This window comes from Babylonia areolata, chromosome 26, assembly GCF_041734735.1.
Source record: "Babylonia areolata isolate BAREFJ2019XMU chromosome 26, ASM4173473v1, whole genome shotgun sequence".
Lineage (NCBI taxonomy): Eukaryota > Metazoa > Mollusca > Gastropoda > Neogastropoda > Buccinidae > Babylonia > Babylonia areolata.
The window spans coordinates 30,622,204-30,641,854 of NC_134901.1; the positions used below are offsets into that span (position 1 = coordinate 30,622,204).

Consider the following 19,651-nt stretch of genomic DNA (forward strand, 5'->3'; position numbering starts at 1 on the left):
AGGAGGCGTCACTGCGTTTGGACAAATCCATATATGCTACACCACATCTGCCTAGCAGATGCCTGACCAGCAGTGTAACCCAATGCACTTTGTCAGGCCTTGGGAAAAAAAGGGTGAATAAATAATAGAAAAATACATAAAAAAAGAACTACTACTACTAATAATAATATGTATAACTATAAGGTACTGTAGGGACAACTTCACCTCAAGACTTTAACTTTAAGAGTTACGTTTTCTTAGTTTCCTTAGTTACATGTTTGGAGTTCTTTCCTTTTGTTGGTTGTTGTCATCTAGCAACGATCACGATCGTTACGGGCTATCTGATCTAAATTATTAAAAACTTCAGATTATTATTGCAACTTGCATCTTTTGGCTTTATAATTTCGAGAACGCTAAATTGGTGACCCCGACGCTGGACACGTGAACATGCCTGTAGAAATTCTTTCTGAACAAGTTGCTGATTTAACAAATCACATCCAATCTCTAGCTGCAAGTCAGATCAACGCCATCACAGTCAAACTACCTGAGTTCTAGATGAAATCACCAGAGGTTTGGTTCGCGCGAGTAGAGGCACAGTTCAGCACCAAAGGCATTATTAGAATCTCAACGGACTTGGTGACAAACGACCAACTGCTCTCTTGCGTAAAATAAATGCTCTCAATGATGATCCCAAAACCCTGAAACGTGCTTTGTTCCTCATTAATCTTCCCTCAGACATCAGAAGTATTTTAGCTGGACAAGACATCACAGACACAGAGGCATTGGCTGAAGCAGCAGACCAGATTTGGGAGACACGTGCTGCAAGCATAGAACAGATCTCCACATCCCCACCTCAAGCTCCAAAAGAAAGGCTGTTTTCAGAACAGGATGCATGCACTGTGACCTCTGAAGAGACTGTCTCTGCCATCAAGACAGAGAAGCGACGTGATCCTCCCTCACAACACAGCGCTTTTAACTCTGTGTGTTTCTATCACCAGCGATTTGGACCTAATGCCCGCCGTTGTCAACCTGGCTGCAAATTTTCCTCATTGGTCTACAAAACAGGCAGACATGGCATATCGTTTTCAGGAAACGCCAAAGCTGGTCGCTAAACGTGGTAGCGGCCAGCGTTTCAAATTCAAACACGTTTTCTGTTTATGACAAACGCACAGGACAATCATTCTTAATCGACACTGGTGAAGATGTGTCCATGTATCCAGCCTCATCCCAGGATCGCAAGTCAAATTCACCTTCCATTTCACTTTCTGCTGCCAATGGAACGTCAATCAAGACCTGGGGCAAACGTAGCATGACTTTGGAAACAAAGCCCAAACAAATCTTCACCCATGACTTTTACCTGGCTGATGTTACACGTCCCATTCTTGGTGCAGATTTTTTCATCGCTCATGAACTGATGATTGATCTCAAGGGCAAACGCCTCCTGTCCCTAAACAACATCTCTGTGTCTCTCAAAAGCAGTGATAACCCCATGACACTCGCAGGCCTGTCAATTCATCCAAACAGTGCATACTCTGAACTTCTCAGTTTCCAGAGTTATCCACACCACGTTTTGACTCTACTGTCAACGAACATGGTGTGGAACACCACATCATCACGCATGGCCCACCTGTCCATGCTTGTGCACGATGCCTGAATCCAGAAAAGTTGGCTGCTGCAAAGGCTGAATTCTTCAAGATGGAACAGATGGGCATCATCCGACGTTCTGATTCACCCTGGTCCTCACCGCTCCATGTGGTTCCCAAATCAAATGGCCAGTGGCGACCCTGTGGGGACTACAGGCAACTCAACACTGTGACAAAAGATGATCGGTATCCATTGCCCCATATTCAAGATTTCAACAGCCATCTCGCAGGGTGCACTGTCTTTTCCAAGATTGATCTTGTCAGAGGCTACCATCAAATTCCCATGGCATCGTCTTCCATTCCCAAAACGGCTATCATAACGCCATTTGGACTGTGGGAGTTTCTACGCATGCCATTTGGTTTGAAAAATGCTGCACAAGCATTTCAATGGCTCATGAATGGCATACTAAGAGACATACCTTTCACGTTCGTGTACGTTGATGACATCCTAGTGGCCAGTCATTCACATGAAGAACACCTTGAGCACCTTCAACAACTTCTCCAGCTCCTCTCTGCAAATGGACTGGTCATCAACAAAGCAAAATGTGTCTTTGGCGTCAGTGAACTGGATTTTCTTGGACATCGTGTGACCTCTGAAGGGATACGTCCACTTCCAGATAGAGTAGCTTCTCTTCATGACAGTGCTCCTCCAACAGATCGCTCTGGCCTTCAACGGTTCCTGGGATTGATGAACTACTACCACCGTTTCATCCCACACATTGCTGACACCCTGGCCCCACTTCATGCTCAAGCAAGTGGTAAAGGGCACACTATTGAGTGGTCTGAAGCCTGTCAGACAGCATTTGAAAAGGCTAAAGAAGCTCTCAAAGAGGCTGTGCTCCTACATCATCCTCAGCCAGATGCTCCTACAAGTCTCACAGTAGACGCTTCAAACTCAGCTTTGGGTGTTCAGCTCGAACAGAAACAAAGTCAATCTTGGGTTCCTCTAGCTTTCTTTTCCAAAAATCTTTCTGAAGCAGAGAAGAAATACAGTGCATTTGACTGAGAGCTACTTGCAGCCTACAGTGCTGTCAAACACTTCAGACATTTTCTGGAAGGAAGACCATTCACTCTGTTCACGGATCATAAGCCATTGGTGTCAGCCCTCTCGAGTCAAACTGATCGCTCACCTCGACAAACAAGACAACTCTCCTACATAGCTGAGTTCACTACAAACATCCAGTACATCACTGGGAAGTTCAACGTTGTAGCTGATGCATTTTCACGCTTCAACATGAACTCAAACTCTGTGGAACAGAGCATCTGCTCAGTTAGCAGTTTCAACCAACTTGCTCAAGATCAAGCTCAATCTGGTGAGATGGATTCATATCGTTCAGCCACCACAGGCTTGAAGCTTGAAGACATCCCATGTGGATCATTAACTCTTCTCTGTGATACTTCTTCAGGTGTCCCTCGTCCAGTCCTTCCAAACTCCTGGACTTGGCAGGTGTTTGACCAAATCCATGGACTCTCACATGGAGGAGTTCGCCCGACACAAAAGGCCATCAGCCAGCGATTTGTGTGGCATGGAATGAAACGGGACATTCGCAAATGGTGTAAGGAATGTCACAGCTGTCAATCTTCCAAGATCCACCGGCACACTTGACCACCACTTGTGGAACGGCCACCTCCAACGACAAGATTCAGCAGTCTACATGTAGATCTGGTTGGACCCCTACCAGCTAGCCAAGGTATGACCTACCTGTTCACAATCATTGACCGCTTTACCAGGTGGCCAGAAGCCATTCCTCTCCCAGATGCCCATGCCTCCACCTGTGCTCAAGCTCTGGTGCATCACTGGATCGCCAGATTCGGAGTTCCTGAAAACATTACCTACCGTGGGAGACAGTTTACGTCAGTGCTGTGGGCTGAGTGCAACAAACTTTTGGGTATTGAAGTTCACACAACCTCAGCCTACCATCCACAAGCAAATGGCATGGTGGAACGCTTCCATCATCAGCTGAAGGCAGCACTGAAGGCCCGCACTACCACTTCTGACTGGCACGCAGAGCTGCCCATGGTCCTGTTGGGGATACGATCTTCTTGGCGGGTGGACCCTGATTGTTCCCCTGCTGAGCTTGTCTACGGCTCAACACTTCGCCTACCTGGTGAATTCCTTCAGCCACTGGAAAGTAGCACAATGGAACCTGACTCGATGTTTCTCAAACATCTCCAGCACACCATGCGCACTGTGCTACCACCAGCCCCAATGTTCCATGGAAACCAATCAACCTACGTTCCTTCAAATCTGGCCTCCACTGGGTATGTCTATGTCAGACACGATGCTCACAAACATCCTCTGCAACGACCCTATGATGGCCCATATCGCATCATCAGCACCAGTGACAAGTATTACACCACTGACATTAAGGGCCGTTCAGAGAAAGTGTCAGTGGACCGTCTGAAAGCTGCATTCGTCACCCAACTCACAACTACAGGAAACAAGACTGTGCTTTCACCTGGTGCTAGAGTTCCACCATCATCAACACAGCCAGTGAACTCTGAAGCAAAGGCCACGAAAGCACCCACTCAGACTGTGCGTTCACCGTCTCCTGTCAAAAACCCCTCGTGTGTCACGACCCGCTCTGGGCGCATCTCCCGCTTCCCTCCAAGATTTCAATGACAATTGTTTCAGTTTTGATGTTTTCTGTGTTTTAATTGTGCTTCGTACCATACAATAGCTGGGAGGGGAGTAATGTAGGGACAACTTCACCTCAAGACTTTAACTTTAAGAGTTACGTTTTCTTAGTTTCCTTAGTTACATGTTTGGAGTTCTTTCCCTTTGTTGGTTGTTGTCATCTAGCAACGATCACGATTGTTACGGGCTGTCTGATCTGAATTATTAAAAACTTCAGATTATTATTGCAACTTGCATCTTTTGGCTTTATAATTTCGAGAACGCTAAAGTACAAAAACTTGATGAAGTCAACTATAAGCATACATTAAAAAAAAAAGAAGAAAAAAAGTGGTAATAATAATAATAAAATAAATAAATAAAAAAGACAACAATGATGATAAATAAGCAAATAAATGTAAAACATGGAGACACACATTCACACATACACCCACATATGCATAACAGATATGCACCAAACATGCAGTTTCATAGATATGAAAGCACAGTCAAATACGTACATGAGCCCCAACACACACACACACACACACACACACACACACACACACACACATCACCCTGCACCTCCTCTACCCTCCTCCTTCACACTCATTTCTAGGCTATGTATCACAGCTTCCACGGCACACACACACACACACACACACACACACACACACACACAGATGAGCACTTACTTGTACAAGCACACACACATATGCCCACATCCCCCACGCCCAACCCCACACACATATATACGAAGATACATATATATATACACACCCGCACGTTCCAATATTCTGTTGCTCCCACAGTGTAGGCATGCATACACACACATACCTCATCCTCTACCCCCCCTTTCCCCCCCGCACCCTCCCTCCCTCCCCCCCCCCCTCCCACACACACACACATACGCACATGCACAGAACTCTCCTGACACTTGTGTACACTTACACCCTCGCGCACGCACAAACGCACTCAAACACACAGACCCACACATACACACAAACACACACACGCACAGAGACTGCCACTGACTGGCAGCAAGAGGGATGGGAAAAGATCTCTGATGGCTTGAGCTTTAATGCATCAATATCACCATCATCTTGTAATGGCCACAATCAAAATAATACTGATTTAAGATCTGCCATATAAGGTTGCGTGGGGTTAGAAATGCCTTGATAAAAAGTAGAAGACTTAGACAGATGTATGAAGGATGTAATTATGGGAATTCTACTTGATGTCAGTTTTGTGGCAGATTAAACTTTTCACCCACTCATGGGCAAGCCAATCCCCCCCCCCCCCCGCCCCCCCCCCCAACCCCCTAGCCCCCCTGACAATGTAAAATTTCTATAATTCAAATGGGCTTTTATGTGTATGACTGTTTTTACCCCATCATTCAGGCAGTCTTTTACACACACACACACACACACACACACACGCGCGCGCGCGCGCATGCATACAAACACTGTTTGATTTTATAACAAAATGAGCCTTACCTATCATGGCCGTGTTTGAATTTGTCTGTATTTTTCTCCTCCTCAACATCTGCATCATCTTCATCATCATCTCTGTAGGATGAAATCTTGGACCTCTTTGGAGTGAGGCCTCCCTCAGAACTGTCTGTCTGCCGTTTGAGCGCCGCCAGTTTATCAAGACCCAACAGAGATACTTTGGGTCTGGGGATGTCAGGTTTTTTAAATGTGTGTGCATCTCCCGAGGGCTTTTTCTTCATTATCACCAGTCCACCCTGTTCTTGGCCACTGGATCCTTCCAGTCTGTGCACATCCCCATCGTCATCAAAGCTTAATGAAGCCATGCTGTCACAATGATTCGATGACAAAGTACGGATGTGAAGAATCGAAAGTCACAAACACTATGCACACTGAAATGGTGTTTCTGGAGAGAAAATCACTTGAGTTTAAAACATGAGGTTGGTTGTTAGTCTACCGATGAATCACACACTTTGTTGAAATACCGTACGCTTCCTCCACTTGTAAACATAAACCCTGGACATAATATAAATAAGATGACCTAAAACGTCGCACAAGTCACGACATTGTCCGTAGGAGAAATTGTGCTGTTTCTGTCGTTCGCACGATGTTGGCTCTTTATTTAAAATATCGTTTTACCAGAGTGTAACCAAATAAACTGTACGGCATTCCCAAAAAGTCTTTCAGTGTTTCAGTTGCTGTCTTTCCATTTCTGTTATATATATATATATATATATATATATATATATATATATATATATATATATATATATATATATATACAGAGAGAGAGAGAGAGATACACATATATATATATATATATATATATATATGTATACACACACACACACACACACACACACACACACACACACACACATCGCATGTATGCAAACTAATGAAAAAAATTGTTCTAAAAAGACTTGTTCATTATTGTGAGAAGTATAGTGTAATTCCTATAAACCAAGCTGGCTTTAGAAAAGGTAGATCCTCCACAGAAAAATCTAGTCAAACTGACTACACAGGTAAAGCAACAGTTTGCAAGGCGAAAAAACCGTACTAGCGACTTTTTTTTATGTGAAAAAAGCATACAACCAAGTGTTGCACGCTCGACTTTTATATAAACTGAAAAATATCGGTATCACAGGCAACATGTATGATTATATTAGAAGTTGTTGTTGTTTTTTTTATCAGATAGATCTATACAAGTAAGAATTGGAAATACCTACTCAAACCCTAGACAATTACACATGGGGTTACCACAAGGATCAGTAATTTCGCCGATTTTATTCAATATATTATTAGCCGATGTACCTAACAAGCTACTGAGCTAAAGATACAGTCTTGGTTCAATTTGCTGATGACATTTGTTTATGGATGAAGATGACAATGAAAAATAAAACGCATACTAGGACATTGAATTACATAAAGAAAATACACCAGCGGGAACTTGATAAAATGAGTTATCATTGTCCTTAGAAAAAACAAATATGATGCTATTTAATACAGGATCAGACCCAGAAAAGCTCCCCGTGTTTACAATAAATGGTACTATCATCAGATATACACAATCTGTTAAATTTTTGGGAGTCTATCTTTCTTCAAAGCTTTCGTGGAATTATCATATTGACTATATACTAAACAAAGCAAGAAAAGGTCTAAATTTCCTTAAAATAATTTGTAAACAGCACTGGGGGCAAGATACCAAAGCGTTGATATCTCTTGCTACCTCCCTCGTACGTTCTACCAAAGAGAGAAAGTCGTACAATAAACTAAAAAAAGGATAAGTAAGAGAGATATGATGAAATTAGGTTAAGCAAGTTGAAAGAATCTATTAATGATCCTAAATTATTTTGGACAACAATTAGATCAGTAAACAGAAAAGCAACAGTATATAACAACATTAGTTTACAGCAGTGGTATGATCACTTCTTTAGCGTGTTAAAAGAGGTAGTGGATTTAGAACAACAGGAAAACGTGATAATGGAGGAAGAGGATGATATACATGAACCTGTATTTAACGATCCTATAACAAAATCTGAAATCAGCGAAGGAATAAAACATCTTTAAAAATGGTAAAAGTGCAGGCATTGACATCATTGTTAGCGAAATGTTAAAACAGGCGAACGCGGTAGTTATCGACTTTTTACAAGATCTTTTCAATTTACTTTTTGATACAGGGAAATTTCCAACAGCCTGGTCTAAACCTATCATTGTGCCAATATACAAGAAGGGAGATAATAACAATCCCGATAATTAGAGAGGGATAGCTTTGACAAGTGTAATAGGAAAAGTTTATACCCATATCTAAAATAAAAGGCTCACAAAGTGGGCACAAAGGGAGACAAAAATTGTTGAGGAGCAAGCTGGATTTAGGACAGGCTATAGTACGGTTGACCATATTTTTACTCTTTACGCCATAGTACAAAAATACCTAAGTAGAAACTCTAAACTTTGTGTTGCTTTTGTAGATTTCCAGAAGGCGTTCGATTCGGTAAATAGAAATATGTTGTGGAATGTCTTGAGAAATAGTGGTGTTAGTAGAAAGTTATATAGAGCGGTTCGAGGAATATATGATACAGTTTTGGCCTGTGTAAGGGATAAAAATTTCTACACTGATTTTTTCACTTGTCCAAGAGGCGTTAAACAGGGTTGTTTGCTTAGCCCACAATTATTCTCATTTTTTATTAATGAATTAGCTGTTGAATTGTCTAGAAAAGGAAAGCATGGAGTACAAATGATTTCAGGAGCTGTTGAATTATTTTTATTGCTTTTTACTGATGATATAATACTCAGTGTCTATCTGATACAGTTGTGGGACTGCAAAATCAGTTAAACATTCTAAAACAAGAAGCAGACAGGTTGTGTCTAACTGTTAACTTGAACAAAACAAATATAATTGTATTTCGAAAAGGCGGACATCTTTCGGTTCATGAAAAATGGCGATATGGAAATACGGAAGTAAAAGTGACTAATACCTACAAATATCTAGGACTGATTTTCACAACAAAGTTAAGTTTGAACACAGCACGGACCGAAATGTGCAGGAAGGGGAAAAAGGGGGTTGTTGAAATTATTAGAGCTATGCAAAAATTAAAGTCTATTGACCCTTCACTTTACTGGAAACTCTTTAACACACAGATAGAGCCGATGCTCACATATGCAGCAGAAATTTGAGGTATCTACGAGAATAAACAAATGGAAATCATTCATACATATGCAATAAAACGTTTTTTGAGTATACCACTTCATTCATCTAATCAAGTAGCATATGGGGAAACGGGTAGATATCCACTGAAAATTCGTACAATGATTAAGTGGATAAAGTATTGGTTAAAACTTATTAAATTACCGCCGACAAGACTGTGTAAGCAGGCTTATGATATGTTACTACAGCAGCATGAAGAAGGAAAGAAAAACCGGATAGACAATGTAAAAAATGTTCTAGTCAAAAATGGGTTTGGGATTGTATGGATTAGCCAAGGAGTATGGAGTGATGTCGCATTTATTTCAGAATTTAAGGATCGTCTTATCAACATATACAAGCAAAACTGGCATTCAGACATGGAAGAAAATACAAGATATATTTGGTATTTTTCGTTCAAAAATATTTTCCGGTCGGAAAAATACATTTCTATAATTACAAATAAATGGCAACGGTGTCTCCTTTCTCGATTTCGATCCAGGACCTTAGGGCTTAATACAAATAGAATATGGTATATTCAAAATAGTGAAAGTGACAGTGTATGTCAGTTGTGTCATCAGGATTTAGAAAATGAGGATCATTTTGTTTTCCATTGTAAGGAATACAGTGTTATTAGAAATGATTACACATTCTTTACACATCCGTTTGCATTAAGACATGATCTAGTAGCTATCCTTTCATCAGATAATGAAGACATCCTATTTTCACTTGCCAAATATATTGTAGAAGCATACAACATTCGAAGGAAAAGATTAACCGAACGATCGTTTTAACATGATAGAAACATAATGCAGAATAAAATATAAGATCCATAACTCAATTTAGATTGGTAAATAACCAAAAAAAAAGGCTCGGCTGCAAAGTCATATGTTCGAATTAATTACTTAGTATTATGCATGAGTAATATGGAATATGTTATATTAATGTTGTGGGTGTGAATGTATGAGTGTTTATGTGTTTATGAATATGTACTTATTTGCTTGTTATTTCCCCTTATTTTTCGTTTTACTTTTTCTTTTCGTCGTCTACTAAAATAAGCTGAATAATCCCCCTTGGCACTAGAGCTGTAAAACGCTATTTGCCAATAAAAAATTTGTCATTGTCATTGTCATAGTCCCTCGTACGTTCACGCTTGACATACGCTCAAGAGGTATTTTTCAGTGCTCCACTGCATTTGCTAACGAAGCTGCAAAGCATTGATTGTAAGGCTTATAAACTCGCTCTAGGTGTGCCCATTCTTACATCAAATTTAGGGACTTACAGAGAAGCAGATGAACAAAGGAAAGCTTCAGCCGCGAAATTCGTCATCAAATCTTTCGCATATGAAACCTTTTCAAAAGAAAAAGCTAATTTGAGTTCACAAAAAGATTTTGTTAAAAGAGCTAAGACGATACAGTCTATGACATCCATTAATACATTTGCATCAGATATCATTAGTGCTACGGAATCAAAAGACAAGCCAATTGCAAAAATACCTACTTTTTCACAGTGATAAGATTTGTTGACAAAACAATAACTTCAAGCTTACAATTACTGACCCAGACTGACCTTAAAATGTACTAGGCCGCTTGCATGGATTCTGATAATCATAGTCACATCTCTATCTCTCTCTCGCTCGCTCGCTCGCCAGATCATGCCAACAAATGTATTCAATATTTTCATTCCCAATGTTAAGATTGAAGAAGTCAAATCACACAAAGTTCTAGATATAGTTATCGATAATAATTCATCATGGTCTGAACATATTACCGTTACTTATGTAAAAGATCGAATGTCTCCAAAAGTATTCCAGTTATCAAAAATAAAACACTAATTTATAAGCTGGTACACATGCCCGAAAAATATTTTTTAATGCTCACGTACAGTCAATAATAGATTATGCTTCTACGTTGTGGGATTCTGCTATACAAATACTCTAAATCCTCTTGTTAGATTATACAAACGTGCTCAGTTGAAATTACTTTTATCAAAGTCATGTTCATTAACTCCTAGTGATTATAGGTCACTTGATATCCTCCCACTGGAGCTAAAACTAGAATATAATAAGGCTGTTTTGATGCACAGCCTCAGTGGTGGAAATAAATGACCCATCAAAGAGTGCCAGCTCTGGAGAGCTACCTGCGGCCACCTAGCTAAGGTAGTAAACCCTGACAGAAAATCCGGTGCGCGACGGGGCCCGTTTATACAGAGCGCAAACGCGAACGCGTCCAACGCGAACACGAACGCGAACGCGACTTTTGAGCAGTTTTGCCATTCAAATAGAGCACGAACCCGAACGCGGAAAACCGTCGATGGCTTTCGAGGCGGCTCGTCTTTTTCTTGCTGTGAGAGATAAAGTTTGGTCATTTGGAATCATGGCGCAGGTAGAGTCAGACACGGAGGAGATCATAGTACTGTATTTGTACGCAAAACAACGGAGGAAGAGAAAGAGGCGTGTGTCAGTGCACGAAATTTTACAGAGAAGAAGTGAATTTGCAGAGTACCACCACCTCGTACAAGAACTACATTTTCATCCTGCAAAATTCCAGCAATACTTTCGAATGACTGAGGAGCAATTTGACTACATTTTGCAATTAATTGGAGACGACATTTGCAAACAGGATACTAATTGGAAGAAAGCCATCACCCCAAGAGAACGACTGGCCATTTGCTTGAGGTAAGTAAAGTTTTAGTATTTTCCCCTGTAATGTGAAGATAGCAAGTTCATTTTAGATCTGCAATGTTCATATTTGAAGGGGAAATACTGTAGCACACACGTATGCACAAGGATGGAAAAATAATTTTTAAGACTTTTAAAAATGGAATATAGATAGAAACCTGTAACTGGGCCACCTCCATCATGAGAATTCGCCATTTACGTTCAGTTCTTCCTTGCTTCTAGGTAAGGTTCAAAATATATTGATCCATCCTTGTAATTTTATAATGATAAGATTTTATTTATACAATGCATTCGTTAACGAAAACAACACTTGAATAGCATTTCAAACATTTATTATGTATGCATGTGTTCAGTGCAGTAAATCGTTAATACAGGTTTCATTTAAAAAGATCCAGTATTGAAAATAATCATAATCATTGTATTTTCGATTATTTTTCGATTCAAATGTCCAAAATGAAGATAATTACAGTTTGTTCCATCGAATCTTGATGAAAACAGTTCAAAATGAAGATAATTACAGTTTGTTCCATCGAATCTTGATGAAAACAGTTCCAATGTTCAAAATTAGCATAAACACTGTTGTGTGTTTCTCGTTTTGTTTTTTTGCAATATTTTCTTGAATCAAAAACTTGCCATCTGCAAAATTAAAGTTCTAACTCAAAGAAACAAAGACGTCCTTGTGGTCATCATGTTCACTGATCGTCCAAAAACTGGGTATACGACTGGAAGCCCTGAAAGGTCGACTCCAAGTTGCTGCTGACAGTGGGTTGGCCGCCCATTGGTTGCATGTCAGGTGCGGGAGATGTCATCAAACGGGTGGAGGTCAAATTCGGACGTTCACTTATGGACTGCATGTCAAATGGTGTCATCATTGGAGGGAAGCAGCACTGCATTTCTGCTTCATGTACGATGCTATGTATTTTGAATTTGACTTCGGCCCGTTTACGTGCAGGGAGCTTTCTGATTGTTCCAGCCATTGACTGAAGGAATAAATCCACATCATCTTGCTTTTCTTCTGTTTTCACAGGACTACGTGACTTCTTCTTCAAATATTGACATAAGGTGGCGTCCAAATCATCTTGAGTGCGCTTTTGTTTTCGCTTGGAGTGACTTGAGGAGGCAACACTGGGGTTTGATGGTGTAACCGGACGATCCTGTCGTGGCTGCAAGTCTGATATTTGACTTGCATCATCTTCTTCGTCAGTGAAGTTATCTCGTTGCAATAGGTCATCATCTGATTCCTCTGCCAAGTTACTGCTGGTGGGTCTGTCACCCAAGTAGGGGGTTAGAAAGGACAGAGCTTTTGCGTACTTGTATTCCTTCACTGTTTTAGCTGCATCCCCGCTCCGACATTTCAGCTTCCTTTGATATTTACCAAAACCATCACGCACATTCTTCCAACGAGTTTCCACTTCTTTACCTGAAACAAAAATATAGATCTGTATTAATAATTAGTTTTGCTTTCAGGTTCTTGGCAACGGGGGATTCCTACAAGACCATAGCATTCAGTTACCGCGTGGGGGTTGCCACCGTGGCGATGGTCGTACGTGAAGTATGCGAGGCGATTTGGAATCAACTACAGCCAATTCATCTACCTGAACCAACTCAAGAACTGTGGCGGCAAACTGAAAATGGATTTCGTGAACGATGGCAGTTCCCAAACTGTATTGGTGCTTTAGATGGGAAGCACGTGTTGATTCAGGCGCCTCCCTGTTCAGGAAGTACATACTTCAATTACAAGAAATCTTTCTCAATCGTACTTCTGGCCCTCGTTGATTATCGGTATCGTTTTACATTTGTGGATATTGGTTCATACGGGTCAAATAGTGATTCTGGCATTTTCAGAAACAGTGCATTGTATCGAAAGATGCAAAACAAAACGCTTGCTATACCGGATGATAAACCATTGATCGTGGATGATCAACCCTGTCCTCATGTAATAGTAGGAGATGAAGGTTTCCCGCTCATGAGCAATTTGATGCGTCCGTACCCAGGTTCTGATCTGGATGATGCAAAGCGGATTTATAATTACAGATTATCGCGAGCAAGGAGAATCTCCGAAAACGCGTTTGGCATACTGGCAAATCGTTGGAGGATGTATCACAGAAAACTCCCTCTGTCACCTGGAAATGTGGACTGTGTTGTGAAAGCTACCATAGTTTTACATAACATGCTGTGTGGTGAAAACGAGGTCGGTGCACACAGGGCTGACGTTGATAACATGGAAAAAGACATCCACGATGGTGTATTGAGGCCTTTGAGGCGAGAAGGACATCGACCCAGATATACAGCCCTTGAGGTGCGAGAACAATTCAAAAACTACTTTGTCTCCCCAGCAGGAGCAGTCACATGGCAAATGGATGCATGCTTTGGACATGCTAATTAGGACATAGACATGCACCCACGCCGGCAGAGGACGTTTTAAACAAAGTGTGACAACAGTCAATTTCCCCAAAGAAGATAATATCATTCACAGCTCTCTGCCTAGACGTTAATGACAAGAACAGATAGACAAACATACAGACAGACAGATTATCTGTATTCATTAATGCAGTGTTTATTGTACTTCCTGTGTATCAGATCTGTCAGTGTGAGACGCAGACTTTATAATATCATAATTCCATTATATATTTCTGTCAGAGCTAAAATGGTGTCATTATGAAGACTGCTGACATGAAAGTTAAAACGTGTTTAATTAATAAAGTCGTGCAGACATTTATTTTTTTTACAGTTCCATAACATTGTTGAAACAGGTAAATAAAATTAATTTCAATCACATACCTGTCAGTCCGACTTTCTGTCCAATTGCTTTCCATATGTCTCTTTTTTTCATGATGTCTTTGTAATCTTTGTCTGCTTTGTCATGCAGTACATGATTCTTCTCAATTTCAAGAATCATGGCTTCTGTCTTGTCCATTGTCTTGTCCATTCTTCTCCAAACATCACAAGCAAAGTAGACTGACGCTAGTGCCTAGCTTTTTCTTGGAACGGTCAGGCGTACAAGTTTCTATTTGTGGAAATGATGCAAGGGAAGTACCTGCTGATTGGTTGATAGCAAAAAAGCCGCGCGACCTTCTGAGAAAATTCGCTCTGGGGGCAATCAAGGCAGTCGTTCGCGCGAACAAAAATTTGTTCGCGTTCGCGTTCGCACTCTATTTGAACGGTTCCTCTACAAAACCGCGAAAAACCGCGTTCGCGATCGCGCTCTGTATAAACGGACCTTAAGGCGGTTGGATGGCAAACTTTGTCACTTTGCGGCAGCTCCTGCGGCCGCGTTGGCACCAAAACGTAACAGCCTTGCTGTTCCTTTGGATCTGTCAGCGAGGTGGAGAGAGGGGACAAGCTGCATGAGCAACAGCTGTCTTCCATATTACGTTGCCCAGGCTTACATCCGTCCATCCATTCACAAACACCTTGCACCTACAACCTGGAGAGGACACTCCAGCTTCGCTACTAGCACTAGTGTCGTAATAACACGTGAAGCAACAGTTACGGTTATAAGTTAGCGCTCAATTGGCTTTTTACGGTGGGGGGGACCGTCGCGTCCCACTGGACAGCTATTGCCCGCCCAAGCTGGGCAGACCTCAGCCGCCAATTAGGTGCTGTCCCGCCACGACCTGCCTTCTTCTATGGGTGTATGAAGATTAGGAGAATATCCGACAAGCAGGTCGTTAATTTCCGCACCGCACCCGGCAAAAAGAAAACTTCAAGAAACGGATCAAAAATGAAACTGGCCTGTTGGAATGTCCGGACAATGATGCCTGGGCTCTCCCAAGATCTGCAAGACATCAGTGACGCCAGAAAGACCGCCGTCATAAACAGAGAGCTAAAGAGACTAAATGTGGACATTGCCACTCTGCAGGAAACACGGCTGGCTGACTCAGAAACACTAAAGGAGAGGAACTACACCTTCTTCTGGCAAGGAAAGAGCTCTTATTCCCCAAGAGAGTACGGAGTAGGCTTTGCAGTCAGGAACAGCCTGCTGAACATGATCGAACCAGGTAGCGGCGGTTCAGAACGACTCTTGACTCTCCGCCTCAACACCTCCGAAGGCTATTTCACTCTCGTCAGCGCGTATGCTCCAATTCTGTCCACCTCTCCAGACGCCAAGGATGAGTTTTACGAAAATCTTGCATCAACCATAAGGAACATCCCCAGGACAGAACAACTTGTTCTCCTGGGCGACTTCAATGCCAGAGTGGGTGCAGACAACGATTCGTGGCCCTCCTTTCTTGGTTCCTTTGAAGTGGGGAAAATGAATGAGAACGGCCAGCGACTACTTGAGTTTTGTGCCTGCCATGAACTGTGCATCGCCAACTCCTTCAGGACGAAGCCCCAACACAAAGTCTCCTGGAGGCATCCGCGCTCAAAACATTGGCACCAACTGGATCTGATCCTAGTAAGACGAGCCGCCATCAAAAACCTTCTCCACACTCACTCTTACCACAGCGCAGACTGCGACACGGACCGCTCTCTGGTATGCTGCAGGATCAGATTGCAGCCAAAGAAGTTCCACTGCTCAAAGAAACAAGGGAACTCTCGCATTGATGTCAGCAAGATGTCTTAGCCAGACCTTGTAGAACAGTTTGCAGAGGCCTTTGAGAGAGAATTCGATGCATTGCAGCCCAGAGACTCTGCCACAGAGAGATGGGAAACGCTACGAGACACCATCCATCGCATTTCTATGGCCAGAAAACCGCAAAATCCCACGACTGGTTTGAGGCCAAATCATCAGAGATGACTCCCATTATTGAGGCCAAGCGTGCTGCACTCACCGAGTACAAACGGTCACCCAGTGAGAAGAACCTGCAAATCCTCAGCGCCGCCAGGAGTAAGGTTCAGCTTAACGCCAGGCGATGTGCAAATGAGTACAGGACAGAGCTCAGCGAAGAGATACAGAATGCTGCTGGAAGAGGCAACATCCGAGGGATGTATGATGGCATCAAGAAGGCACTGTGATCAACACAGAGCAAGACTGCCCCCCTCAGATCCTCCACTAGGGAAGTAATCAACGATCCTAGCCAGCAGATGGAGAGATGGGCGGAACACTACTCCGACCTCTACTCCACAGAAAACATGGTGTCCAATGCCATCAAGTGCATGCCGATCATGGAAAACTTGACACAGAGCCAACTGTGGACGAACTCAGCAAGGCTATTAACAGCCCGACACCATACACAGACATGAAGCAGAAGGTGAACACTTATGTTAAGGATCTTTGGCAAGAGGATGGACAACAAGCTGTTCCAAATCCGTCCAGGCCTAAAAGAGACCCTCCCATCGGGGATGAAGAACAGAAAGGAGTCTGTCCTGTGCAGACTGCGTGTGGGGCACACTTTTTTTTATACTCATTCTTACTTGTTGGAGGGGGAAGAGGCCCCTCGATGTATTCCCTGTGATGAGCCTCTCACCGTGAAACATGTGCTGCTTGACTGTTGGGATCATTAGACACAGACATTACACGGCGATTGCTCTAAGACCTTGTTTCGTGATGTACCTCCGTGGGCGCTGATGGTCTTCTTGAAAGAAGTGAACATTTTTAATCAGATTTGAAGGTTTTAAACTATGGAAGGTTTGAGTGGAAAGCTTAAAGTTATGACTTGTTTTTATTGTTTGTTGTTGTTGTTGTTTTTACCCTTGTAGTAGGTATTTTTACCCTCTTCACGATCTTCTTCAGCATGATGCTCCAACAGGCCACTGAAGATCTTGGCGACGACGACGGTATCTTCATCAGATACCGCACTGATGGCAGCCTATTCAACCTGAGGCGGCTACAGGCCCACACCAAGACACTGGAGCAACTCATCAGAGAGCTTCTGTTTGCCGACGATGCTGCCCTCGTCGCCCATACAGAAGCGGCCCTGTAGCGTATAACGTCCTGCTTCGCAGAGGCTGCGCAGCTCTTCGGCCTAGAAGTCAGTCTGAAAAAGACGGAAGTTCTCCACCAGCCTGCCCCACGGGAAGAATTCCACGCTCCTCACATCAACATCGGTGAGACAGAGCTGAAGTCGGTCCACCAGTTCAGCTACCTAGGCTGCACCATCTCGTCTGACGCCAAGATCGACAAGGAGATCGACAACAGACTTGCAAAGGCAAACAGCGCATTCGGCAGGCTGTACAAGAGAGTGTAGAACAACAAACACCTGAAGAAAGACACAAAGATCAGCGTGTACAGAGCTGTTGTACTGCCCACCCTGTTGTATGGCTCCGAAACCTGGGTCACCTACCGGCACCACATACGACTGCTTGATCGCTTTCACCAGCGCTGCCTTCGCACCATCCTCAGCATCCACTGGAGTGACTACATCACAAATGTCGAGGTCCTGGAGCAGGCAAAGACTATCAGCATCGAGGCAGTGCTGCTAAAGACCCAGCTACGTTGGGCAGGACACGTGTCCAGGATGGAGGACCACCGCCTGCCCAAGATCGCGCTGTATGGCGAACTGTCCACTGGCCACCGTGACAGAGGAGCACCCAAGAAGAGATACAAAGACTCCTTGAAGAAAGCTCTCGGTGCCTGTCACATTGACCATCGCCAGTGGTCCGCAGTAGCCGCTGATCGAGAGACCTGGCGACACACCATCCACCAAGCTGTCTCCTCCTTCGAAAACAACCGCAGGGCCAGCCTTGAGGACAAACGCAGAAGGAGGAAGAACCACGACGCTGCAGCCGCGAACCCAGACCAGACTTTCCCTTGCAACCGCTGCGGCCGACTCTGCTTTTCCCGCATTGGCCTTGTCAGCCATGAGCGTGCCTGCATCAGACGTGGACAACGCCCTTCCTAGATCTTCGTCAGCGAAGCCAGGCCATGATGATGAGGTATTAACGTGGCAATAGCCTTGAGATGGCCTTAGTGGTCGGCGAGGCTCTAAGCACCATAATTTGAATTTGAGGCAAGGCACCTGGCAGCAACAGAATTCCCCCAGACCTCATTAAGCACTACAAGGCTACTCTTCTGCATCCTCTGCACACAGTCCTCTGTCAGTGCTGGGATGAGGGAGCTGTACCGCAGGACATGAGGGACGCCAATATCATCACCCTGTACAAAAACAAGGGCGAAAGGAGCGACTGCAACAACTACAGAGGCGTCTCGCTTCTCAGCATTGTAGGCAAAGTCTACACTCGGGTCCTTCTAATCCGCCTGCAGAAACTGGTTGAACGCGTTTACCCGGAATCACAGTGCGGTTTCCGAGCAGAGAGATCCACGGTAGACATGATCTTCTCCCTTCGCCAAATCATTGAGAAGTGCAGGGAGCAGAAGATGCCCCTGTATGTCGCATTCATTGATCTCACCAAGGCCTTTGACCTAGTCAGCAAAGACGGCCTTTTCAGGGCTCTTCGAAAGGTCGGCTGCTCCCCCAAAATTGCACAGCCTGATTGAATCCTTCCACCCCAACATGAAAGGGACGGTGCAGTTTAATGGTAACCTCTCCAAGCCCTTCGACGTATGCATCGGTGTCAAACAAGGCTGCGTCCTCGCCCCCACCCTATTTGGAATCTTCTTTGCTCTTCTCCTGAGGCATGCGTTCAGCACAGCGCAAGAAGGGATCTACCTGTGGACCAGATCAGATGGCAGGTTCTTCAATCTCGCCTGCCTCAGAGCAAGGACAAAAGTCCGCGAAGCCCTCATCAGATACATGCTGTTTGCCGACGATGCCGCAGTTGTGAGTCACACCCAGCAGGACTTGCGGTCACTAATGGACCGCTTCTCCCAGGCCTGCAAAGATTTCGGTCTGACCATCAGTCTCAAGAAGACAAACGTCCTAGGCCAAGACACGCCATCTCCACCAGCCATCACCATTGATGACTACGAGCTTGAAGCCGTCCATCAATTCACTTACCTTGGGTCAACCATCACCGACAACCTCTCCCTTGACACCAAGATCGACAAGAGGATCGGGAAGGCAGCCACAACGCTTGCCCGCCTCACACAAAGAGTGTGGACAAATCCCAAGCTGACCACGAAGACAAAGATGGCTGTATACAATGCATGCGTCTTCAGCACCTTGCTGTATGGCAGTGAGGCGTGGACAAGGTGACAAAACACCGAAGTCCTGACTC

At 43.6% G+C, this 19,651-nt stretch overlaps 1 protein-coding gene across 2 annotated transcripts in view; it reads right to left on the reverse strand.

Moving 5' to 3' along the window:
- Positions 1-14,505, reverse strand: part of LOC143300772 (pre-mRNA-splicing factor ATP-dependent RNA helicase PRP16-like) — a 148,826-nt gene extending 134,321 nt beyond the window's left edge. The window contains exons 1-2 of one of the 2 annotated variants that reach the window (XM_076614701.1): positions 14,372-14,505; positions 5,733-6,242 (exon numbers count right to left, since the gene is read on the reverse strand). In XM_076614701.1, coding sequence (XP_076470816.1) covers positions 5,733-6,052 — 320 coding nt within the window. In that variant the 5' untranslated portion in view covers positions 6,053-6,242; positions 14,372-14,505. Of the gene's footprint in view, positions 1-5,732; positions 6,327-14,371 lie in introns of those variants that run through there. The other variant, XM_076614700.1, reaches the window with a different exon arrangement.
- Between the last annotated feature and the right edge of the window lie 5,146 nt (positions 14,506-19,651).